Here is a 25,931-nt window from a genome sequence, read left to right as displayed (position 1 = left end):
GTCTCCCAGGTAAGAACCTCCAAAGAATATGAAGCCAGATAGCAACAAGACTGATACTAAAATACTATGGGTTTTTTTTGAGAAATATTATAGTGACACAATTATTTTCAATCAATTTAAGTTGATTTTGTTGTTGTATGTGTTGCTCTCTTTGTGATAATTTGTAATTGCAATCCTTTTTGATCCTGTCTTTGTCCACAGATTTAAATGGTGTCAAGATTGTCCAGTCCCCTCTTTCACTATTTGAGAGTCCTGGACGCTCTGCTGAACTCCAGTGCTATCACGGTGATACCAACTATGACAAGATGTACTGGTACCAGCAAACCAGGAAAGGAGCTTTGGAGCTGATTGGATATGAGTATTTCACAATATACACTGAAGAAAAGTTTAAAGAAAGATTCAGAATGACTGGAAAAGCAACAGAGAAGGGCTTTTTAACCATCTCCAGTTTAACAGCTGAAGACAGTGCTGTGTACTTCTGTGCAGCCAGCATACACAGTGCTGTAGATCACCTCTCTCCTCTACAATAACTGTTCCTAGCTACAGCTTGCATGAGAACACTTCATCTCAACACCTGGCTTTTTCAACGTGGTTTATCAGCACCAACACCTGCTCTGCTGTCATTTCCTGTCTTGTGGGCCGTCCTTCACATGACTGGTTCATTAGCGATTTATTTGCTGTATGGGCGTGTCATTTCCTGTAGCGTTTCAGCAAACCCTGACCCAATCAGCCCCTGTGTCTCAGAGTGTCCACAATTCCACAGCAAGGACTGCAGGAGGGCATTATCAGGAGAGATGAGCTCCAGCCTGCTTTTATTCTTTATATACCACTGGCTGCCAAGTACGACTGCTTTAGAATGATATCATGACATACAAGCTGCCTCTATTAATAGCAGCTGAAGAGCACACGCAGCAGAGAAGGAAAGAAAGAAAGAAAGAAAGAAAGAAAGAAAGAAAGAGTCTGATATTTGGAATATGTTCTGTGTTGTCATTTTTGCTGAATAGTTACATGAAGTTTCTTTCTTTCTTCTACAGCAGCAGAGACAAGACAATTCCACAAACATGCTGACGAGTAATATTTACAAAAGGGTTGATATTTAAAGCTATTATTAAGTATGAACTGTGACTATATTTAAACACGTGTCACATTTATAAAACTACAGATGAAATCAGCAGGTGTTTTTAGGTTCTGTTTGGTTTGTTTATTCTTAATTTGGTGTCTTGAAAGGGAGATTTATTTTCCTTTTCAATACCAATCATTTCCACTGATATTTATCTCACATATTTCCACTGTTTTATTTTTATGTTGCAGGCCCCAGTCAGGGGATTGGAGTCTCTCAAACCCCCCAGGTCCTCTTGCAGGGAGCAGGAGGTTCTGCAGGGATGTTCTGTGAGCACGATGGGGACAGCACCTACACCCAAATGTACTGGTACCGTCAGCTGAGAGGACAAGGGATTCAGTTACTAGTCTTCTCTATGTTTGGCAGTGACCCACAATTTGAAAAGGACTTCAGTGAAGAGAGATATGAATTCAACAGACCTGCAGTAAACAAGGGCTCTTTAAAGATTAAGAAACTGGAGCCGGGTGACAGTGGCCTGTACTTCTGCTCAGTGAGCAAACACAGTGATACAATCCCACTGCAGCACCTGGCAAAAAGCACTCTGCCTTCTCTACTACCAGCTCTAGTGCTGTAGTAATGGAAGTGAGCTGCAGGGGGCGACATTGTAACAGAAATAGGTAAAATATATTGTTATAGGGAATCTGTTTTTCTGTTTGTATTAGTATGGTTTTGCAGCACTAAAAAAAAAACTTCTCCTGCTGCTGTGATGTCACTTCCTGTCTTGTCATGCTGTATGTTTGCAGTGAAGCCCCGGGCAGTGCTGCTGTGCTGCTCCTCTCTCTCCAGCACAGGCACGTGAAGATGGCTGGAGTTTTTATTGTGTTCACAGCATTGCTGCTGTGTCTCCCAGGTAAGAACCTCCAAAGGATATGAAGCCAGATAGCAACAAGTCTGATACTACACTATTATGTTTTGTTTTTTTTGAGAAATATTATAATGAGAATTATTTACAATCAATTTAAGTTGATTTTGTTGTTGTATGTGTTGCTCTCTTTGTAATAATTTGTAATTGCAATCCTTTTTGATCCTGTCTCTGTCCACAGATTTAAATGGTATCAAGATTGTCCAGTCCCCTCCTTCACTGTTTGTGAGTCCTGGACACTCTGCTGAACTCCAGTGCTATCACGGTGATAGCAACTATGACCGCATGTACTGGTACCAGCAAACCAGGAAAGGAGCTTTGGAACTGATTGGATATGAGTATGTCACAATATACCCTGAAGAAAGGTTTAAAGAAAGATTCAAAATGACTGGAAAAGCAACAGAGAAGGGCTTTTTAACCATCTCCAGTGTAACAGCTGAAGACAGTGCTGTGTACTTCTGTGCAGCCAGCATACACAGTGCTGCAGATCACCTCTCTCCTCTACAATAAGTGTTGCTAGCTACAGCTTGCATGAGAACACTTCATCTCAACACCTGGCTTTTTCAACGTGGTTTATCGGCACCACCACCTGCTCTGCTGTCATTTCCTGTCTTGTGATATTCATGAAACTCAATGCAGGGCAGTGCTGCTGTCCTGCTCCTGTCTCTCCAGCCCCTAGACGTCAGCATGGCTGGAGTTTCAATTGCATTCCCTGCTTTCCTGCTGTGTCTCCCCTGTGCAAATCTCTAACTCATACTGACAGTGACACAAAACACAACTACAGAATGATTCTTATTGTATTTTGTGATTTATTTTCCTTCATATTTGCAGTTTGTTTTTCATTACTGCCTATGTACACAGACCCAGTATCAGTGTTGACCAGCCCCTCCTTCACTGAGTGAAACACTAGGACAGTCTGCCATCGTGGTGACTGTAGCGATACTCACATGAATCAGAGGTGATAGTCACTGAGGAATGTTCATTATCCCTCCAGAACATTGCCAGCATGATAATCAATTAACCAATCAGCGCCTGACCACATTCCACACTTGTCCTGCTTACCGAGGGGATCAGAGACATTGCTGGAGTTTCCATGCGTTTTCTTTTTTAAGAGCGAGACATTTGCTTGAGAGAAATATCTCATGTAAAATGTTTTTTTTGCATTTCCATTCGCTCAGTTTATTTTACTCGAGTAAACCGGGCTTTTCACCCGACGTCATGCATATGAATGGGAAAGGTGGGGGTTGATATGTAAATTAGCATGTGTAAAGTTCTCCTCCTGTTTTTGAAGATTATTAGTGAAATTTTGTGAAATTGTGGTCTCCATGCGCAGAGAACTGGTACACAAGTGACTCTAAGCTGCTGTAATAAAGCAGAATTCTTCGTGCCTGGCTGGTTATAATATGTTTTACTGCTCTTGCCCAAAATTGTTTTTCAAATGTCATTAGTGGGGTGTCATGTCGTTAGTAGTGAATACTGCTTCAACTAATTTATCCATTACCCATTAATTAAAAATGAACTCGGAGGTATAAAATGAAACTGACCAACAGGTATTGCAGATCACCATGACTGAAAACAGGCTGAGACGTTATATATCTATCCCTTTCATTCAGGCAATACAGCATATAGGAGATCAGGTGAAGCTGCTTATAGCATTCAACACCACGCTTCTGAAAATACGGGTATTAGGCACTTGAAAGGGAGAAGGCGGATACTGATGAAACGAAGTGAAGTCAGGGCCGACACGCGTTGTCTTCAGACATAGCTGGGATCAAATTAAAAGGACGGGAATTAATTCAGTTAGACATGTAAACAGCTCACTTGCTCTTCGTGTTTAACTTTAGCGTAGTTTTTACAGCAAGGGTTTTCTCAACAGCTGCTTTAATATTATATCAAGGACATAACACAGTTCATGTTAAGTGGTTTTATACAGAACTGTAAACCAACAAGAGATATACAACATGACAGGCCAGACACAGCTAAAACCAATATTATCATTAAGGTGAACTACACCACTGCTACCGACAAAACTGCCCATCAGCCAGTTCGTTTCTGCTGTCTTGGAATCCACAGTAACAGCTGACCTGCTCCCGCAGTATTTATAGTGATGTCACTTAAGGGTAAACAAGCTCATTCACATTTACACGGTGATAACAGATGCATCACTTTATGACAGGGGATCTTTACCATTTACTGTGTCAATAAACACATGGATTATTGTAGCATCTGTGTGGAATCCTAGTGCACATCAAAGGCAGCAGTGGGTTCCACTTGTCATGCAATAGAATAAACACCTTTCCTTTTGCCCTGCCTGCTGTTGTCATTTCCTGTCTAACTCCACTCCCATGTAGTGCTGTGAGTATCGTGCTGGTTTGTATTCTCGCTACACGATGGCTGGAGGATTCATTGTCTTAATTGCATTCCTGCTCTGTCTCCCAGGTAGGATCCCCTGTATTACACTGAAAGAAAGATTGTTAGAGAAGAAACACACTGAATAGATGCAATTGATATATTGAGCCCCGTTCAAAGCTTTCAGTCCTGAGCTGTTTAAATACTGTGTAAAGTCTGTTTTGATTCAGTGAATCCAGTTTGAAATTCATTCCTCTAGTTTTGTGTAGGTCTCTTGAATGGGTCTGTTATTTCTGTTATTTTATTTCTATGTCATCTTCCCTAACTCTTTTGCGTTCCCTGTACAGATCCCTCGGAGGGCATCAGTTTTGAACAGTCCCCTCCAGTGGGTGAGAGACCTGGGCAGTCTGCAGTGCTTGAGTGTCGTCATGATGATAGCAGCTATAATTACATGTACTGGTATCAGCAATCAAGAGGAGAAGGAGCTTTCAAACTCATCGGATCTGCTTACAAGACACAAGAAGCAACCTATGAAGATGGTTTTAAAACACGATTCACTTTCACTAAACAAGCAGCTATGAGGGGCTCTTTAACCATCTCTAATCTAACAAAGGAAGACAGCGCCATTTACTACTGTGCAGCCAGCAAAGCACAGTGCTGCAGATCCCCTCTCTCCTCTACAAAAACCCTCCCAAGCCACAACCTTACCAGCACTCACATAAGAACACGTCATCTCACCACCTGGCTTTCCAACCTAACCCTTGAGCCCTTGAGTGCTGCTGGTATGTTGTAATAAGAACTGACCAGCAGAGGGCAACATTATAAAGCAAATAGTTCCAACATCTTGGCAATGTGCTGAGATATGCAGTAATTAATTTGCTTCACCTTGTTGCTGTGATGTCACTTCCTGTATGTTTGCAGTGAAACCCCAGGCAGTGCTGCTGTGCTGCTCCTCTCTCTCCAGCACAGGCACGTGAAGATGGCTGGAGTTTTTATTGTGTTCACAGCATTGCTGCTGTGTCTCCCAGGTAAGAACCTCCAAACACAATGAAGCCCAATAGCTACAAGACTGACATCCTCTATTCATTTCTCTCAAGACAAATAGAAAGAAACAGAGAAAACTTCTAATATGATGATTATTCTTGTTTTTTTTTTACAAATCTGATTTTCTTGTTTTAAATCTTACTGATGTTGAATTACTTGTAATTGCAATGCATTTTCTATTTTGTCTCTGTCCAGATTTTCCAGATGGTATGAAGGTTCACCAGTCCCCTCCTTCATTGTTTGATAGTCCTGGACACTCTGCTGAACTCCAGTGTTCTCATAATATTAACAACTATGACCAGATGTACTGGTACCAGCAAACTAGGAAAGGAGCTTTGGATCTGATTGGATATCTTTACAATAAAGATGTAAAACCAGAAGAGAAGTTTAAGAAAAGATTTAATTTAACTGGAGATGGGAGAAAGGCAGGTTCTTTAACTATCTCCAGTGTAACAGCTGAAGACAGTGCTGTGTACTTCTGTGCAGCCAGCATACACAGTGCTGCAGATCACCTCTCTCCTCTACAATAACCCTGCCTAGCCACAGCCTCCCCTGTGCTTACATGAGAACACGTCATCTCACCACCTGCTTCAATTCACTGTCTAGCACTATCAGCTCATCACAGAGAACTCACACAGGAGTGATTATGAAACACCTGCCACCTGCAGCACACACTTTAGTGCGAGTGGGCCGTCCTTCACATGACTGGTTCATTTGCTATTTATTTGCTGTATGGGCGTGTCATTTCCTGTAACGTTTCAGCAAACCCTGACCCAATCAGCCCCTGTGTCTCAGAGTGTCCACAATTCCACAGCAAGGACTGCAGGAGGGCATTATCAGGAGAGATGAGCTCCAGCCTGCTTTTATTCTTTATATACCACTGGCTGCCAAGTACGACTGCTTTAGAATGATATCATGACATACAAGCTGCCTCTATTAATAGCAAGAGAATTTGAAAAGGACACAGCAAGCAGAGAAGCAAAGAAAGAAAGAAAGAAAGAAAGAGAGAAAGAAAGAAAGAAAGAGTCTGATATTTGGAATATGTTCTGTGTTGTCATTTTTGCTAAATAGTTAAAAACTAAATGAAGTTTCTTTCTTTCTTCTACAGCAGCAGAGACAAGACAATTACACAAACATGCTGACGAGTAATATTTACAAAAGAGTTGATATTTAAACCTATTATTAACTATGTACTGTGACTATATTTAAATAATTGTTTAATTTACAAAACTACAAATTAAATCAGCAAGTGTTCAGGCATTTTAGGTTCTACTTGGTTTATTCTTAATTTGGTATCTTGAAAGCGAGATTGATTTTCCTTTTCAATAACAATAATTTCCACTGATATTTATCTCACATATTTCCACTATTTTTTTATTTGTTTTATTTTGCAGGCCCCAGTCAGGGGATTGGAGTCTCTCAAACCCCCCAGGTCCTCTTGCAGGGAGCAGGAGGTTCTGCAGGGATGTTCTGTGAGCACGATGGGGACAGCAGCTATACTCAAATGTACTGGTACCGTCAGCTGAGAGGACAAGGGATTCAGTTACTAGTATTCTCAGAGTTTTATAGCAATCCAGAATTTGAAAAGGACTTCAGTGAAGAGAGATATGAAGTCAACAGATCTTCAGTAAACAAGGGCTCTTTAAAGATTAAGAAACTGGAGCCGGGTGACAGTGCCCTGTACTTCTGCTCAGCGAGCAAACACAGTGATACAATCCCACTGCAGCACCTGGCAAAAAGCACTCTGCCTTCTCTACTACCAGCTCTAGTGCTGTAGTAATGGAAGTGAGCTGCAGGGGGCGACATTGTAACAGAAATAGGTAAAATATATTGTTATAGGGAATCTGTTTTTCTATTTGTATTAGTATGGTTTTGCAGCACTAAAAAAAGAAAGCTTCTCCTTCTGCTGTGATGTCACTTCCTGTCTTGTCATGCTGTATGTTTGCAGTGAAGCCCCGGGCAGTGCTGCTGTGCTGCTCCTCTCTCTCCAGCACAGGCACGTGAAGATGGCTGGAGTTTTTATTGTGTTCACAGCATTGCTGCTGTTTCTCCCAGGTAAGAACCTCCAAAGGATATGAAGCCAGATAGCAACAAGTCTGATACTAAACTACTATGGAGTTTTTTTGAGAAATATTATAATGAGACAATTATCTACAATCGATTTAAGTTGATTTTGTTGTTGTATGTGTTGCTCTCTTTGTAATAATTTGTAATTGCAATAGTTTTTTATCCTTTCCCTGTCCAGATGTCTCAAATGGTATCAAGATTGTCCAGTCCCCTCCTTCACTGTTTGTGAGTCCTGGACACTCTGCTGAACTCCAGTGCTATCACGGTGATAGCAGCTATCCCTACATGTACTGGTACCAGCAAACCAGGAAAGGAGCTTTGGAACTGATTGGATATGAGTATTTCACAATATACCCTGAAGAAAAGTTTAAAGAAAGATTCAGAATGACTGGAAAAGCAACAGAGAAGGGCTTTTTAACCATCTCCAGTGTAACAGCTGAAGACAGTGCTGTGTACTTCTGTGCAGCCAGCATACACAGTGCTGCAGATCACCTCTCTCCTCTACAATAAGTGTTCCTAGCTACAGCTTGCATGAGAACACTTCATCTCAACACCTGGCTTTTTCAACGTGGTTTATCAGCACCAACACCTGCTCTGCTGTCATTTCCTGTCTTGTGATATTCATGAAACTCAATGCAGGGCAGTGCTGCTGTGCTGCTCATCTCTCTCCAGTCCCGAGACGTCAGCATGGCTGGAGTTTCAATTGCATTCCCTGCTTTCCTGCTGTGTCTCCCCTGTGCAAATCTCTAACTCATACTGACAGTGACACAAAACACAACTACAGAATGATTCTTATTGTATTTTGTGATTTATTTTCCTTCATATTTGCTGTTTGTTTTTCATTACTGCCTATGTACACAGACCCAGTATCAGTGTTGACCAGCCCCTCCATCACTGAGTGAAACACTAGAACAGTCTGCCATCATGGTGACTGCAGTGATACTCACATGAATCAGAGGTGATAATCACTGAGGAATGTTCAGTATCCCTCCAGAACATTGCAAGTACCTTGTAGAGTCTGTGCCTCCCTGACTGCCCATCATAGCCCCACATCCTATTGTCTCTGTTATGGCTGATGCATTGTTCTTCTAGTACAAGCTAATTGAAGTAAACAAATTCGGGGACAGTCACCAGGTATATATTCTTAACCGTGATACTGTAATATTTCAGCAAATCATTTCAATTATGCCAATTCTAGTCCCGGTCTACACCCCTGCTATTGAAAACGAAGGACAGCTTTCCAGAGTAAGACAGTGTATTCCTATTGAAACCCTGAAGCCAGATGAAATGGTAAATGAGGAGGTGTAGAAGGGGGATGGGTACACGCTGACACAATGAGAGAGAGAGACTGGAGGCTGTGATGGACGCGCCACACAGGCACGCAGGATTGATTTACAATATTTAGAATAATTCCCATATACAAACTCAGTGTAATCACAACAATATACCTAACAAAATAAAGTGAGCCTACAGGCAGTCGAGCACTACCTGCTCTAAAGGAGGGTCCCGCTCCAGGACCCTTCTACCTGATGCGCACTCAGATACACTGGGGTGGGATTCAAATCCTCTAAAATAATCCCTGCTCCTCAACACTCGGATCCCGGTTCACACACGTGGGGACCACAAGTACTGCGTTACTTTGATTGTTGCCCTGGTTGCACACACAGGTGTTAGGATCCTACAGACAGACTGGCCTTGCCCAGACATCTTGTAGAACAAGTGGACTTCTTTTTAAAGGCATGTGGCCAGAGATAGATGATAATCGATTAATCAATCAGCACACTTGTCCTACTTACCAAGAGGATGAGAGACATTCCGACAGTTACAACATCCTGGCAAAGTTGACCTTTAACACTTTTGCCTCCCCTTCTGCTGTGATGTCACTTCCTGACTTGTCATGCTGTTTCTTTGCTATGAAACCCCGGGCAGTGCTGCTGTGCTACTCCTCTCTCTCCAGCACAGGCACGTGAAGATGGCTGGAGTTTTCATTGTGTTCACGGCATTGCTGCTGTGTCTCCTAGGTAAGAATCTCCAAAGAATATGAATCCAGATAGCAACAAGATTGACATCATCTAGTTATTTCTCTCAAGACAAACAGAAAGAAACAGAAACACTTGTAATATGATGATTATTATTGTTTTTTTACAACTCAGATTTTCTTGTTTTAAATCTTGCTGTTGTTGAATTATTTGTAATTGCAATACATTTCTTATTCTGTCTTTGTCCAGATTTCTCAGATGGAATCAACGTTCGCCAGTCCCCTCCTTCACTGATTAAGAGTCCTGGAAACTCTGCTGAACTCCAGTGTTCTCATGATGATAGCAGCTATTACCAGATGTACTGGTACCAGCAAACAAGAAAAGGAGCTTTGGATCTGATTGGATATCTTAGCACTACAGATGTAAAACCAGAAGAGAAGTTTAAGGAAAGATTTAATTTAACTGGAGATGGGAGTAAGGCAGGTTCTTTAACTATCTCCAGTGTAACAGCTGAAGACAGTGCTGTGTACTTCTGTGCAGCCAGCATACACAGTGCTGCAGATCACCTCTCTCCTCTACAATAACCCTGCCTAGCCACAACCTCCCCTGCGCTTACATGAGAACACGTCATCTCACCACCTGCTTCAATTCACTGTCTAGCACTATCAGCTCATCACAGAGAACTCACACAGGAGTGATTATGAAACACCTGCCATCTGCAGCACACACTTTAGTGCAAGTGGGCCGTCCTTCACATGACTGGTTCATTTGCTATTTATTTGCTGTGTGGGCGTGTCATTTCCTGTAACGTTTCAGCAAACCCTGACCCAATCAGCCCCTGTGTCTCAGAGTGTCCACAATTCCACAGCAAGGACTGCAGGAGGGCATTATCAGGAGAGATGAGCTCCAGCCTGCTTTTATTCTTTATATACCACTGGCTGCCAAGTACGACTGCTTTAGAATGATATCATGACATACAAGCTGCCTCTATTAATAGCAGCTGAAGAGCACACGCAGCAGAGAAGCAAAGAAAGAAAGAAAGAAAGAAAGAAAGAAAGAAAGAAAGAAAGAAAGAAAGAAAGAAAGAGTCTGATATTTGGAATATGTTCTGTGTTGTCATTTTTGCTGAATAGTTAAAAACTACATGAAGTTTCTTTCTTTCTTCTACAGCAGCAGAGACAAGACAATTACACAAACATGCTGACAAGTAATATTTACAAAAGGGTTGATATTTAAACCTATTATTAACTATGAACTGTGACTATATTTAAATAATTGTTTAATTTACAAAACTACAAATTAAATCAGCAAGTGTTCAGGCATTTTAGGTTCTACTTGGTTTATTCTTAATTTGGTATCTTGAAAGCGAGATTGATTTTCCTTTTCAATACCAATAATTTCCACTGATGTTTATCTCACATATTTCCACTATTTTTTTATTTGTTTTATTTTGCAGGCCCCAGTCAGGGGATTGGAGTCTCTCAAACCCCCCAGGTCCTCTTGCAGGGAGCAGGAGGTTCTGCAGGGATGTTCTGTGAGCACGATGGTAGTGTTGACTACAATCAAATGTACTGGTACCGTCAGCTGAGAGGACAAGGGATTCAGTTACTAGCATTCTCTAGGTCTGGCAGTGACCCACAATTTGAAAAGGACTTCAATGAAAAGAGATATGAAGTCAACAGATCTTCAGTAAACAAGGGCTCTTTAAAGATTAAGAAACTGGAGCCGGGTGACAGTGCCCTGTACTTCTGCTCAGCGAGCAAACACAGTGATACAATCCCACTGCAGCACCTGGCAAAAAGCACTCTGCCTTCTCTACTACCAGCTCTAGTGCTGTAGTAATGGAAGTGAGCTGCAGGGGGCGACATTGTAACAGAAATAGGTAAAATATATTGTTATAGGGAATCTGTTTTTCTATTTGTATTAGTATGGTTTTGCAGCACTAAAAAAAGAAAGCTTCTCCTTCTGCTGTGATGTCACTTCCTGTCTTGTCATGCTGTATGTTTGCAGTGAAACCCCAGACACTGCTGCTGTGCTGCTCCTCTCTCTCCAGCACAGGCACGTGAAGATGGCTGGAGTTTTTATTGTGTTCACTGCATTGCTGCTGTGTCTCCCAGGTAAGAACCTTCAAAGGATATGAAGCCAGATAGCAACAAGTCTGATACTAAACTACTATGGAGTTTTTTTGAGAAATATTATAATGAGACAATTATCTACAATCGATTTAAGTTGATTTTGTTGTTGTATGTGTTGCTCTCTTTGTAATAATTTGTAATTGCAATCGTTTTTTATCCTTTCCCTGTCCAGATGTCTCAAATGGTATCAAGATTGTCCAGTCCCCTCCTTCACTGTTTGTGAGTCCTGGACACTCTGCTGAACTCCAGTGCTATCACGGTGATAGCAGCTATCCCTGCATGTACTGGTACCAGCAAACCAGGAAAGGAGTTTTGGAACTGATTGGATATGAGTATGGCACAATATACCCTGAAGAAAGGTTTAAAGAAAGATTCAAAATGACTGGAAAAGCAACAGAGAAGGGCTTTTTAACCATCTCCAGTGTAACAGCTGAAGACAGTGCTGTGTACTTCTGTGCAGCCAGCATACACAGTGCTGCAGATCACCTCTCTCCTCTACAATAAGTGTTCCTAGCTACAGCTTGCATGAGAACACTTCATCTCAACACCTGGCTTTTTCAACGTGGTTTATCAGCACCAACACCTGCTCTGCTGTCATTTCCTGTCTTGTGATATTCATGAAACTCAATGCAGGGCAGTGCTGCTGTGCTGCTCCTCTCTCTCCAGCCCTGAGACGTCAGCGTGGCTGGAGTTTCAATTGCATTCCCTGCTTTCCTGCTGTGTCTCCCCTGTGCAAATCTCTAACTCATACTGACAGTGACACAAAACACAACTACAGAATGATTCTTATTGTATTTTGTGATTTTTTCCCTTCATATTTGCTGTTTGTTTTTCATTACTGCCATGTACACAGACCCAGTATCAGTGTTGACCAGCCCCTGAAACACTAGGACAGTCTGCCATCATGGTGACTGCAGCAATACTCACATGAATCAGAGGTGATAATCACTGAGGAATGTTCATTATCCCTCCAGAAAATTGCAAGCACTTTGCAGAGTCTGTGCCTCCCTGACTGCCCATCGTAGCCCCACATCCTATTGTCTCTGTTATGGCTGATGCATTGTCCTTCTAGTACAAGCTAATTGAAGTAAAAATGTGGCCATAGATAGCTAGATAATTAATTAATCAATCAGCACACTTGTCCTGCTTACCAAGGGGATGAGAGACATTCTGACATAGTTACAACATGCTGGCAACATTGACTTTTAACACAAGTGCCTTCCCATCTGCTGTGATGTCACTTCCTGTATGTTTGCAGTGAAGCCCCGGGCAGTGCTGCTGTGCTGCTCCTCTCTCTCCAGCACAGGCACGTGAAGATGGCTGGAGTTTTTATTGTGTTCACGGCATTGCGGCTGTGTCTCCCAGGTAAGAACCTCCAAAGGATTTATTTTTTTACTTGATAAAAACATAAAAAATGTATTACATTTGATGCTATTATTTTTTCCTAACCAATGTTACTGTTTTTTTTTTCTTTTCTTTATTTCACTTCCTAATTCTAACTCTGTCCACAGATTTCTCGGGTGGTATCAATATTCGCCAGTCCCCTCCTTCACTGCTTGAGAGTCCTGGACACTCTGCTGAACTCAGCTGCTCGCATGATGATAACAACTATGACCGGATATACTGGTACCAGCAAACTAGGAAAGGAGCTTTGGAACTGATTGGATATCTTAGCTATAAAGTTGTAAACCAAGAAGAGAAGTTTAAGGAAAGATTCAATTTAACTGGAGATGCAGAGAAAGCAGGTTCTTTAATCATCTCCAGTGTAACAGCTGAAGACAGTGCTGTGTACTTCTGTGCAGCCAGCATACACAGTGCTGCAGATCACCTCTCTCCTCTACAATAACCCTGCCTAGCCACAACCTCCCCTGCGCTTACATGAGAACACGTCATCTCACCACCTGCTTCAACTCACTATCTAGCACTATCAGCTCATCACAGAGAACTCACACAGGAGTGATTATGAAACACCTGCCATCTGCAGCACACACTTTAGTGCAAGTGGGCCGTCCTTCACATGACTGGTTCATTTGCTATTTATTTGCTGTGTGGGCGTGTCATTTCCTGTAACGTTTCAGCAAACCCTGACCCAGTCAGCCCCTGTGTCTCAGAGTGTCCACAATTCCCCAGCAAGGACTGCAGGAGGGCATTATCAGGAGAGATGAGCTCCAGCCTGCTTTTATTCTTTATATACCACTGGCTGCCAAGTACGACTGCTTTAGAATGATATCATGACATACAAGCTGCCTCTATTAATAGCAGCTGAAGAGCACACGCAGCAGAGAAGCAAAGAAAGAAAGAAAGAAAGAAAGAGTCTGATATTTGGAATATGTTCTGTGTTGTCATTTTTGCTGAATAGTTAAAAACTACATGAAGTCTCTTTCTTTCTTCTACAGCAGCAGAGACAAGACAATTACACAAACATGCTGACGAGTAATATTTACAAAAGGGTTGATATTTAAAGCTATTATTAAGTATGAACTGTGACTATATTTAAACACGTGTCACATTTATAAAATTACAGATGAAATCAGCAGGTGTTTTTAGGTTCTGTTTGGTTTGTTTATTCTTAATTTGGTATCTTGAAAGGGAGATTTATTTTCCTTTTCAATACCGATAATTTCCACTGATGTTTATCTCACATATTTCCACTATTTTTTTATTTGTTTTATTTTGCAGGCCCCAGTCAGGGGATTGGAGTCTCTCAAACCCCCCAGGTCCTCTTGCAGGGAGCAGGAGGTTCTGCAGGGATGTTCTGTGAGCACGATGGTGGTGTTGACTACAATCAAATGTACTGGTACCGTCAGCTGAGAGGACAAGGGATTCAGTTACTAGTATTCTCTGTGTTTGGCAGTGACCCACAATTTGAAAAGGACTTCAGTGCAGAGAGATATGAATTCAACAGACCTGCAGTAAACAAAGGCTCTTTAAAGATTAAGAAACTGGAGCCGGGTGACAGTGCCCTGTACTTCTGCTCAGCGAGCAAACACAGTGATACAATCCCACTGCAGCACCTGGCAAAAAGCACTCTGCCTTCTCTACTACCAGCTCTAGTGCTGTAGTAATGGAAGGAGCTGCAGGGGGCGACATTGTAACAGAAAAAGTAAACTAAATCATCCCTGCTATCCTATGCTGTAGGCTTATACTGTAATTATTCTGTACATACAGCTCTATATAGTTACAATGTATAATCGTAGCAGTTAATTTTGAGCAATGAAAGACCCATTTTCCTTGTAAGTTCCCTTGTAACTGCTAGTTCCTCAGTGTGAGTTTTAAAAGCCAATAGAATTAACTGATTAACCTGATTCAATTCTTTATTGTTTATCCAGGGTGAGGTTTTCATTTCATAATGTTTAGCAGGACCTTGATCACTACTTATTATCTTCATATTCAGGCTCAGTGTGAGAGTCTGCTCTGCTGTGTGTGTGTGTGTGTGTGTGTGTGTGTGTGTGTGTGTGTGTGTGTTAAAGTGGGAAAACTCTGCCGTGTGTTACTGTGCGTCCAGCAGAGCTACACTAACTGACCCTCGCACCGGGCTCTCAAAGGGAAGGGGTTCAGCCTCAGGCATTCCTCCAGGTACGGAAGGGAACTGTATGATTAATTGTATTTACCGCTGCGTAAGTTTTGAATGTTGTTTAAAAATATTTGATACCTAAACAAGTGTAAACGATAACTCTCATTTTAGTATTTTAGCATGCTAAGCACATAACTTCTACTTTTCATACTTCATTATTTTTCTTTATTTGACAAACAAGCACAATCAAATATTTAGCTCAACCTGTGGTGTAAAGATATTGTTAAATTGAGGCATTCAACAAATGACAAAATCTCACTACATGTTGTAAGTAAAGAGTAATACTACACGTCCAGGACCCTTTAAATCAGTTCACGTTTACTTTCAAAATGCATACATGACCCTAGGCATAAATGACTGTGGATAAAACCGCCTGGCAACGGTAACTATAGTTACTGTTAGACTGCAGGTCTTTTTAAAGAGAACAAGGATCTCATTGGTTGCCTTCAGAATGACATCATTTTCTAGTCATTGTGCTCTTGCAGTGGCTGCCATGTGTTTCAGTGTGAGAGTGTGTGTGTATCAGACATGGTCACTCTGTTCTGTTCACTCACTGTGCTGCTTTCTATTACCAGTAAGATGCTTCTGACTTTAATATGACAGCATTTTTGTATTTACTGCACATGTAAATGTAAATTAAGAGCCTTTTTATTTTAATTCCTTATTTCATTTTATTATTATAAAATATAATGCAGTATAAAATCATGTTTTGCCCTGTCTGCTATAGTGTTTTGCCACTATGATAAAATAGTACTTTTTTTTAGTTCATAAAAGTTTTACAGTAGTTCGTACAAATGTTTGTCTAATTTGATCACGCTGTTAAGGTTTAATTTTAGTACTGTATAACTTATCTGTCAATACTTTTGTTTTTCACAGGTTGTGCACATGGAATCAAGGTCACACAGAACCCAGTGGTCTTATTTGATCAACCTGAAAATTCTGCAGAATTAAATTGTGAAACTGATGATACAACTTACTTCAACATCTTCTGGTACCGGCAGGGCAAGAAAGAAGGGCTGGCATTGATAGCCCACTCACCTGGCGCAAACCAGGAGCCTACTTACGAAGAAAACTTTAAAGATGGCTATGAAGTGAAAAGAAAAACAGCCACCCATTCCTCTTTAAAGATAAAGAGTCTGAGTTCTGAACAAAGCGCCGTGTACTACTGTGCAACTAGCAAAGCACACTGGTACAGAAGTGCATCAGTGCTGTACACAAACTGACATCTGCTCAAAGCTACAGGCAAACTGAATGGGGCCAGCAGATGTCCTGCTCTGTGTGAAGCGAGGTTTGACTTGAAGAGCTTGTTGACAGGAGATCACCCATACTGATAGCAGGCTTGCAGCTTGTGCTAGAATAAGCTGAATCGTTGTACTGCAGTGCTTCTCCTCCAACAGCAGGGGGCACCAGAAGCGCATCAAATGAATCACTGGAGCTGTGCAAAGTTTTTACCTTCCTCTAAAAATAACTACCTGATCAAAATGGGATTTGCTAAGTTAAAAGTCACCAGTAAAGTCACCACTTTTATAACAGCACTTGCCCTTTTATTGTTGCCATGGGGGCGGTTCAGGTGTCAGAAGCAAGGGCTCCTGCTTGCTGTTTAAATCCCATTTCAAGCACTTCTCCCTGTCTGTGCCGTTTTGCTCCCCTCCACCACCAGCAGCGTCTCCCTCTGGAGCAGGCGATGCACGCCCCTCACAGCGTCTCCCTCTGGAGCAGGCAATGCACGCCCCTCACAGCGACTACCTCTGGAGCAGGCGATGCACGCCCCTCACAGCGTCTCCCTCTGGAGCAGGCGATGCACGCCCCTCACAGCGTCTCCCTCTGGAGCAGGCGATGCACGCCCCTCACAGCGTCTCCCTCTGGAGCAGGCGATGCACGCCCCTCACAGCGTCTCCCTCTGGAGCAGGCGATGCACGCCCCTCACAGCGTCTCCCTCTGGAGCAGGCGATGCACGCCCCTCACAGCGTCTCCCTCTGGAGCAGGCGATGCACGCCCCTCACAGCGTCTCCCTCTGGAGCAGGCGATGCACGCCCCTCACAGCGTCTCCCTCTGGAGCAGGCGATGCACGCCCCTCACAGCGTCTCCCTCTGGAGCAGGCGATGCACGCCCCTCACAGCGTCTCCCTCTGGAGCAGGCGATGCACGCCCCTCACAGCGTCTCCCTCTGGAGCAGGCGATGCACGCCCCTCACAGCGTCTCCCTCTGGAGCAGGCGATGCACGCCCCTCACAGCGTCTCCCTCTGGAGCAGGCGATGCACGCCCCTCACAGCGTCTCCCTCTGGAGCAGGCGATGCACGCCCCTCACAGCGTCTCCCTCTGGAGCAGGCGATGCACGCCCCTCACAGCGTCTCCCTCTGGAGCAGGCGATGCACGCCCCTCACAGCGTCTCCCTCTGGAGCAGGCGATGCACGCCCCTCACAGCGTCTCCCTCTGGAGCAGGCGATGCACGCCCCTCACAGCGTCTCCCTCTGGAGCAGGCGATGCACGCCCCTCACAGCGTCTCCCTCTGGAGCAGGCGATGCACGCCCCTCACAGCGTCTCCCTCTGGAGCAGGCGATGCACGCCCCTCACAGCGTCTCCCTCTGGAGCAGGCGATGCACGCCCCTCACAGCGTCTCCCTCTGGAGCAGGCGATGCACGCCCCTCACAGCGTCTCCCTCTGGAGCAGGCGATGCACGCCCCTCACAGCGTCTCCCTCTGGAGCAGGCGATGCACGCCCCTCACAGCGTCTCCCTCTGGAGCAGGCGATGCACGCCCCTCACAGCGTCTCCCTCTGGAGCAGGCGATGCACGCCCCTCACAGCGTCTCCCTCTGGAGCAGGCGATGCACGCCCCTCACAGCGTCTCCCTCTGGAGCAGGCGATGCACGCCCCTCACAGCGTCTCCCTCTGGAGCAGGCGATGCACGCCCCTCATAGCATCTCCCTCTGCATTTTCATTTACCAGTATAAAGGTTTTTGTTTTAGGTAGATGGGTAGAAAGATAGATCAAAATTGATTTAGAACCCTAAATCAGAAAGGTCGGAAATAAGGAGATACATTTTTAAGGGCAAGATTTTTACCTCATTCACTGCACTCCAAATGTACATTTAAAGGAGAGGAAAACTCTGAAAACTTGACACCTCTCGAGGACTTGCCTCACTTGATGACGGCTGATTATTTTGTATCTTACACGAAAACATATTTGAATTTGTTTCAGGAAACATTTTCAAGGAGATTGCTATACAATCTGAAAATTAAGGAAAGCATTCATATTGGATTTTGTGGTGCACTGAGATAATTTGTCACATTTGCATGTGTCTGGGTACATAATAGGGTGTGCCGACTAACGTGCATAAATGGGTATCCATAACGTGTATGTTAGATTCCATGAATAATAGACCAGCACAAAGCTGGTTGCTCATACTTATTTTTTAGGGCATTGCTGACTGCAGCGCTGTCAACTTTCAGAGGTAAAAATCCACACTGTCAAATAAAATTAAAGCAGGTTCTGATCTTTCTGACTGATAATAAAACCCCACTGAAGGCGCTCCAGAAACATTTTTAAAAATCGCTAAAATGAGTCTGATATTGGTCAATGCATCACTTCCTTCCTAGTCGTTCATCTCTTAGACTGGCTGCCAGGTGTTTCAGTGTGAGTCTGCAGTGCTCTGCTCTGCTCTGCTCTGTGTTACAGACATGATCACTCTGTTCTGTACACTCACTGTGTTGTTTTCTATTACCAGTAAGAAACGTTAATGACAAAATTGTTTCATTTACTAGATATGTCGTCTTACTTAAATCTATTGTTTCATTGTTCTGTTTTATTCTCAGTAAATTACAGCTCGTAAAGCAGCAGCTGAAACACTGCACTACAATATGTAAATGCATCTAGTTTTCTATATTTCTTTCACTATGGTGTTTTGCCACTATGATGGCATAGTAAGGTGTTTTAAATGGGCATTTTCATCTTTTTTAGCTTACATTCTAGATAAAATGTCTTGTTAAAACATTTGTCTAATTGTATTCCTAAGTTTATTTTAAACCAGAACAACTGTTTTATTTACCTATCAAAATCTGTCAAAATGGACTTTTGTTTTTCACAGGTTGTGCACTTGGAATCAAGGTCACACAGAAGCCAGAGGTCTTATTTGATCACCCTGAAAATTCTGCAGAATTAAATTGTGAAACCGATGATACCACTGGCACTTACTTCAACATCTTCTGGTACCGGCAGGGCAAGAAAGAAGAGCTGGCATTGATAGCCCACTCACCTGGCGCAAACCAGGAGCCTACTTACGAAGAAAACTTTAAAGATGGCTATGAAGTGAAAAGACCAAAAAATACTGATTCCTCTCTAAAGATAAAGACTCTAAGGTCTGAACACAGCGCTGTGTACTACTGTGCAACTAGTGAAGCACACTGGTGCAGAATAAGATTGCTGCTGTACACAAACTGACATCTGCTCAATGCTACAGGCAAATGGGATTGCCGCCAACATGTTTTGTTTTGTTTCTTTAATGAACCTGTCTGATTCACTTATTACTAAACAATGTCTGTGATATTATAACTCTGCTATATTCAGAATATTTAATCTCTGATCTGTTTTAATACCGTGTGTGTTTCCTATAATTCTCTATTGCTGTTTCTGCTTACATCCTTATTGAACAGGTTTACTAGACCACAGCGTTTTTAATCATTATCTCTGAACTGAGATATTTTAGAATTGACCACTAGGGGTGTGTAACTGTCCCCTCTACTGTCTAACTGTGAGTTAGTAAATGGAAATTTCCAGACAAAACCGTTGTAGCAGAGGGGAAAAAAAGTCCAGCTATATTCCTCCAGTGGCCATTCTTGTTCGGTCCAAGAAAACTTATAAAGTAGTAAATTAACAAAAAAGGAAAATGAAGCATAATCTAGAAACAAACCTATTTATGGTATAATCTTTTGAGATATATTTCGTAAATAAGCATGTGCTTCTGGAGATTTTTGGAAGTAATAATAAGGACATATTTGTTCAGTTGGAGGTGGGAAATTATTATATTTTCTTATTGTTATTTTTTTAGCAATAAATATTGTAATACAAGTAATTAGAAACTGAAATTGACTGTGATTGTGTAATAGAATAGCGTGCATTTTTATTTATTCATTTTTTAAGAGAGACAGGAAAAATTTACAATTAGAGTAATTTTGGCAACTGGTTAGATTGATCATCAAGAACAATGATGCCAATATCAATCAGAGATCTAGAATTAGAATGATTCAAATTCTCATTAACTGTTGCATGAAATTATCCATCCCCATATGAAGTCACTGTGTCTGAAAAGGTTAAAGGAACTGGATTATTTCCTACATTCCACACTGCACCACTAGAGGGTGCCACATGCACACACTAGCTTCCACTAGACTTTTCAGACAGAAAGGTGTTGCAATGAATTGATTAACAGCTACAGTGTCACAGACTTACAGCTACAGTGTCACTGGTTACAGCATACAAAACAAATGCAGTCAAGTGTAGGTTACCTTCAATGACATCACTTCCTTCCAAGTCGTTCACCTCAGAGTGGCTCTCATGTGTTTCAGTGTGAGAGTCTGCTCTGCTGTGTGTGTGTGTGTGTGTGTGTGTGTGTGTGTGTGTGTGTTACAGACCTGCTCACTCTGTTCTGTTCAATCACTTTGCTGATTTCTATTACCAGTAAGAAATTTCTGAATTTTATATAACAGAAATTATAATTGACAAATGGAATTGCATTATTATTTATAATTGTCTTTATTCTTATTGATATTAACATGTTCAATAAGGATGATATTTGCAAATGCCTGTCAGTCTATCCATGTATCTCATCATCTCTTCTAATTTTTCTATTTGCAGGTTTTTCTATTGCAGTCACTGTCACTCAGACTCCTACTATCTTCTTATTGAGCGGGACTGGACAGCCTGCAGTGCTACACTGTGTACATGATGCCGCTGATCGCTACTATCTGTACTGGTACCGGCAAGGCAGAGATGGAGGGTTGACTTTAATCGCTTATTCATTGAATAAGGATGATGAACAGTATGAAGCAGGGTTTGAATCCGGCTTCACTATTCACAGACCTGAAGTCAAAAGATCTTCTTTTGAGATAAAGAGTGTGAAGTCTGAAGACACCGCTGTGGATTTCTGTGCATCGAGTATCACACTGACACAGAACTGCATCACAGCTTTGCAAAAACTGACACTTGCAGCCCAGCTCTGAAAGGGAAGGGGATACCTGGAGGCTTGAACTGCAGAGCCTTACTAGATAAGATCACTGATGCAGTAGCTGGCTTGTAACTTGTGAATAGATTTGAATTGTATCACTGCAGTTCTTCTACTGCAACAGAAGGAGGTGCCATAAGCACATTTGAGCACTCACCTAGTTTTATTAAAAACAAAGAAAGGTATCAAATTCCTAACGCATTAACAAAAGTAACACCCATGATGAGATGCTGGCTGCTTTCTTTTGTGCTATTATTATTATTACTCATCACTAATTATTATTATTATTATTATTATTATTATTATTATTATTATTATTATTATTATTATTATTACTATAAAAATGGGCATTTACTAACAATTGTTATGTTTGTCAGTTATATTCAGTTATTTCCTAATATTTCTCTTTTTTTACAGGTTTTTCTCATGCAGTGACTGTCACTCAGACACCCGTAGTCTTATTAATACACAGCACAAAAGAGGCTGTAATCATACACTGTGAGCACAATAACAACACTCACCTCAGAATCTACTGGTACCGGCAAGTGAGAGGCTAAAAACGCATCATATGAATTAGATAAAGCTGGTATTCTTTAAGTTAAACTAAAAAGTGGTTGAGTCTGATGTGGCTGTTATTGTCTGTGTGTAGACCTAGTTTAAATGTGTACTACGTGTATAGATACAACTTAAAATAATGATGCAAAAGTATCGAAACTGTAAGCTGAGGCCCCGAACAAGAGTAAACCTGCAATAAGCAGTGAACCGAGTCAAGCTGTACAATAAGTAAAGGCTTGCAACAGACAGGAGCAATCTCACCCAAACAACTGATAGGAATGTGAGGAAGACTGTGCGCACTGCCCACTTCCAAAATGATTAAAATAAGATTTAAAGGGGTGTTGTAGCCTACCGCTTGGATTCTTAAGCCTTTTTCACACTGGTGCTGCTACCCGGGTCACAATCCCGCATAGTGTGAAACCACATACCTGGGTCCTACCCGGGTTGACCCTGGTCCCAGCGACCCACGTCAGGATGTGGGTTGACACGCTTTGACCCAGGTTGAGCCAGACAAAGTGCACGATGGCCGTTCGTGAGCGGACGCAATAACAAACAGCCACTCCTGCGTGAAGGTTTCACTGCCGCAAGGAACGCTTCTGTTTAATCTGTTCAGCCGTATTTGTGTTGACTGAGACACAGCGTGAGCCAGATTTGCAGCAGGGACGAAGAAACCTTTGCTCTGATCAACATTTGGGCCGACGGTTCAAACCAGAGGTGCTTGGATGGAAGCGTCTGTAACAATCTGCTTCAGGGGCATTGACACTTGCGTTGTGTGCTTGTGTCTGTCACCCAGGTCGATCCTGCTCCCTCAAAAGCAGTGAAAAATCACGTCGCTGACCCACGACACACGGGGTCGTGACATAGGTAAGGTTCGACCCAAGTACAGCATGCCAGTGTGAAAGGGGCTTTAGAGTGAATATCTGGAAGCTGCTGTACAGTAAATCACAAGCTTTTGTGAGCGTGTCAGTTTATTTTTTAATAAAGAAGTACTAAAGCACACTAAACAAGAAAAGTGTTTTTATTGATAAACACATTCCATCAGAAAGTTTTCTCAACCAAAGTAATATCCTGAACTCTGATAAAAATGACATATTTTAGAAGGCAAATCTGTATCCTAAACACTGCCTAATTGCCCTGATAAGGTTTTCTTTGTTGGAAGATACATTGCAAAACTGGGAGCATAAAATATTGCAGACAAAGGTGGGGCCTTTCTTGAATGACAGCGATGTATGTATTGGTTACCTTCCTGTAAGACGTCACTTTCTAGTCGTTGTGCTCTTGGAGTGGCTGCTGTGTGTTTCAGTGTGAGAGTCTGCTCTGCTCTGCTCTGTGCGTGTGTGTTACAGACATGGCCACTCTGTTCTGTTCACTCACTGTGCTGATTTCTATTACTAGTAAGACATTTTAGTCATGTTTTACCATTTTTAAAATTATTATTATTATTATTATTATTATTATTATTATTATTATTATTATTATTATTATTATTATTATTTTTATTATCCTGCAAATTACTGCCATGTTCTAATTAGTTGTTAGTCTTCTTGCTTGTCTATTTATCTAACATTGGACCTGTTATTGTCTTCTTTCACAGGTTTTTCTCAGGCAGTGACTGTCACTCAGACACCCGAGATCTTGTTGAACAGCAAAAGAAAAAATGTGACGATAAACTGCAAACATGATCAAAGCACTCACTACCAAATCTACTGGTACCGGCAAGCCAGAGACAGAGGATTAACTTTAATAGGTTATTCATCTAGTGCGAACAGCAAAGAACTAGAAAAAGGGTTTGAATCCAAGTTTGATATAATAAGACCAGACACCTACCACTCTTCTTTAGAAATAGAGAGCTTAACATCTGAAGACACTGCCGTGTATTTCTGTGCATCGAGTATCACACTGACACAGAACTGCATCACAGCTTTACAAAAACTGACGCTCGCAGCCCAGCTCTGACACAGCTGAGAGGGAAGTGCTTCTGACAGCCGGCTTGTAGCTTGCGATTAGATGTGACAAGATGATCAGCCGATGTCTTCTTAAAAGTAAGAGCTAGCATCCCTTAGTGAACAGATACAGATGTTTATTCTTGTGCTGTAGGCAATACACAGCTGCACACTAGAGCAGTGCTTCTCCACCCTGGTCCTGGGGACCCCCAGTGGCTGCTGGTTTTCATTCCAACCAAGCTCTCAATTACTGAACCAGACCCTTAGTTGAATTGATAATTTGCTTAATTAGACCACTCTACCTGTTTTCAGCTCTTAAACAGTTGCAGATTTCAAGTCAGCTGTAACATTTTATAAGTAACTTGAACTCTGCAGCTTTGTAGGAGAGGAAAACAATTAATAAGGTCTAATTTAGCAAATTATCAGTTCAATTAAAGGTCTAGTAGACACAGGGGGGTCCTCAGAACCACTGATCTAGAGGAAACTTCTCTTATTTCTATAAATATATCTGTGGCAGGCAACTAGAACAACTATAAACAGTACACACACACACACACACACACATACACACACATATATATATATATATATATATATATATATATATATATATATATATATATATATATATATATATTCGTTGATCACAGGAAGCCTAGTGTTGAAGGTCCTGCCATGTCAATAAAGTCGGGTCCAGCAAATGAAAATGGCATCTGTCAAAGCAACAAAAAAGAAAGTCCTCATTCAGCAGTGACTGGAGTAAAGTCTATTACTTATAATAACGAGTGTGTTTGCATGTCTATGTGTTTTTATATGTACGACCGCCCCCTGACCAAATCCCTATTGCAAATACACCCACCCTATTGCACAATAACACAAAGGTTTTTGTTTTTGTCAGCGAGGTGTTCACGTGTGGCAGCAATGCACTAGCAAAAGCCACAAGGCAGTGACGTCAGCCTCTTACGTTGTTGGGAATGGATTATTTCAATGCAGCCGATTTGTGCATTTGAGAAAAGAAAAATAAATTAATTGGAGATTGAAGTTGATGAGAAGCAGTCCAAATTAAAATGGTGTGCTGATTTTTATACGAAAGAAACAATGCAAACTGGAAAGCCGCCAGCTTCTCAGAACACACACCTGCCTTGGTTTTAGATTGCATCCACCTCCTAGTCTGTGTTCAGTTTCTTACTGCACTCACCCCTAGGAGTGACCTGGGCTGTTAACCTTGTGTTACCAGCATGCTCAGCTGCCAGAAGTCTCTCCTCTCTAATCAGGCTTCTTGAGCTTCAATCTGATAAAAAAAGAAGTTGGTCTGCTTGATTCATTTTCTTCTAGCATTACCTCAATAACATTAGCCAAAGCATCTGTTATTTTGTTCAGAAATTGGCACTGATTGAGCACTGCTGCCCCCTGCTGAATGTTCCGTATATAACAACATGATAGACTTTGGTAAACTCGCTTCCTTGTGCATGCTGGGCTACAGATAAGATATGAAAGGTACCCACCAAACCCACACAAAAGCAGCTGCAGGTGCTGAGTTATTCCGCTTAACTGCTTCTGTCATGGTTTAACGCATTGCCATTTACCTTATCGAATACTGCCCCCTGCAGGATATTCTGTGCTACTCAAATTATTATACTGTAAAGCCATAAATATTTGCGAGAGTATGAAAAAAAAAAAAAAACTGCAAATATTTTTGGCACGAATTTCAAACTAAGAGTACATACTTGGCATAGTGCAACAGGGCGTCAACATTGCTGGAGAAAATATTTTGGTATATTTTCAAAAAGACAAAAATGGTGAAACCTTAAATTAACACTAGAAGAATAAGAACATAAGAACATAAGAACATAAGAAAGTTTACAAACGAGAGGAGGCCATTCGGCCCATCTTGCTCGTTTGGTTGTTAGTAGCTTATTGATCCCAAAATCTCATCAAGCAGCTTCTTGAAGGATCCCAGGGTGTCAGCTTCAACAACATTACTGGGGAGTTGATTCCAGACCCTCACAATTCTCTGTGTAAAAAAGTGTCTCCTATTTTCTGTTCTGAATGCCCCTTTTTCTAAACTCCATTTGTGACCCCTGGTC

At 41.9% G+C, this 25,931-nt stretch overlaps 1 protein-coding gene and 1 gene segment (V, D, J or C); both read left to right on the top strand.

Annotated features, from left to right (window-relative positions):
- LOC121306486 (lysine-specific demethylase 6B-like) overlaps nucleotides 1-25,931 on the top strand; it is a 665,627-nt gene that overhangs the window by 417,661 nt on the left and 222,035 nt on the right. The gene's annotated exons all lie outside the window — the stretch shown is intronic.
- LOC121306514 lies at nucleotides 5,251-8,353 on the top strand. The segment is given in 2 exon segments: nucleotides 5,251-5,359; nucleotides 7,621-8,353. Coding segments are annotated over 2 exon segments (381 nt in total).

The sequence above is a fragment of the Polyodon spathula genome, chromosome 48 (assembly GCF_017654505.1).
Source record: "Polyodon spathula isolate WHYD16114869_AA chromosome 48, ASM1765450v1, whole genome shotgun sequence".
Classification (NCBI taxonomy): Eukaryota; Metazoa; Chordata; class Actinopteri; order Acipenseriformes; family Polyodontidae; genus Polyodon; species Polyodon spathula.
This window is presented reverse-complemented; position numbering and strand designations above follow the sequence as displayed.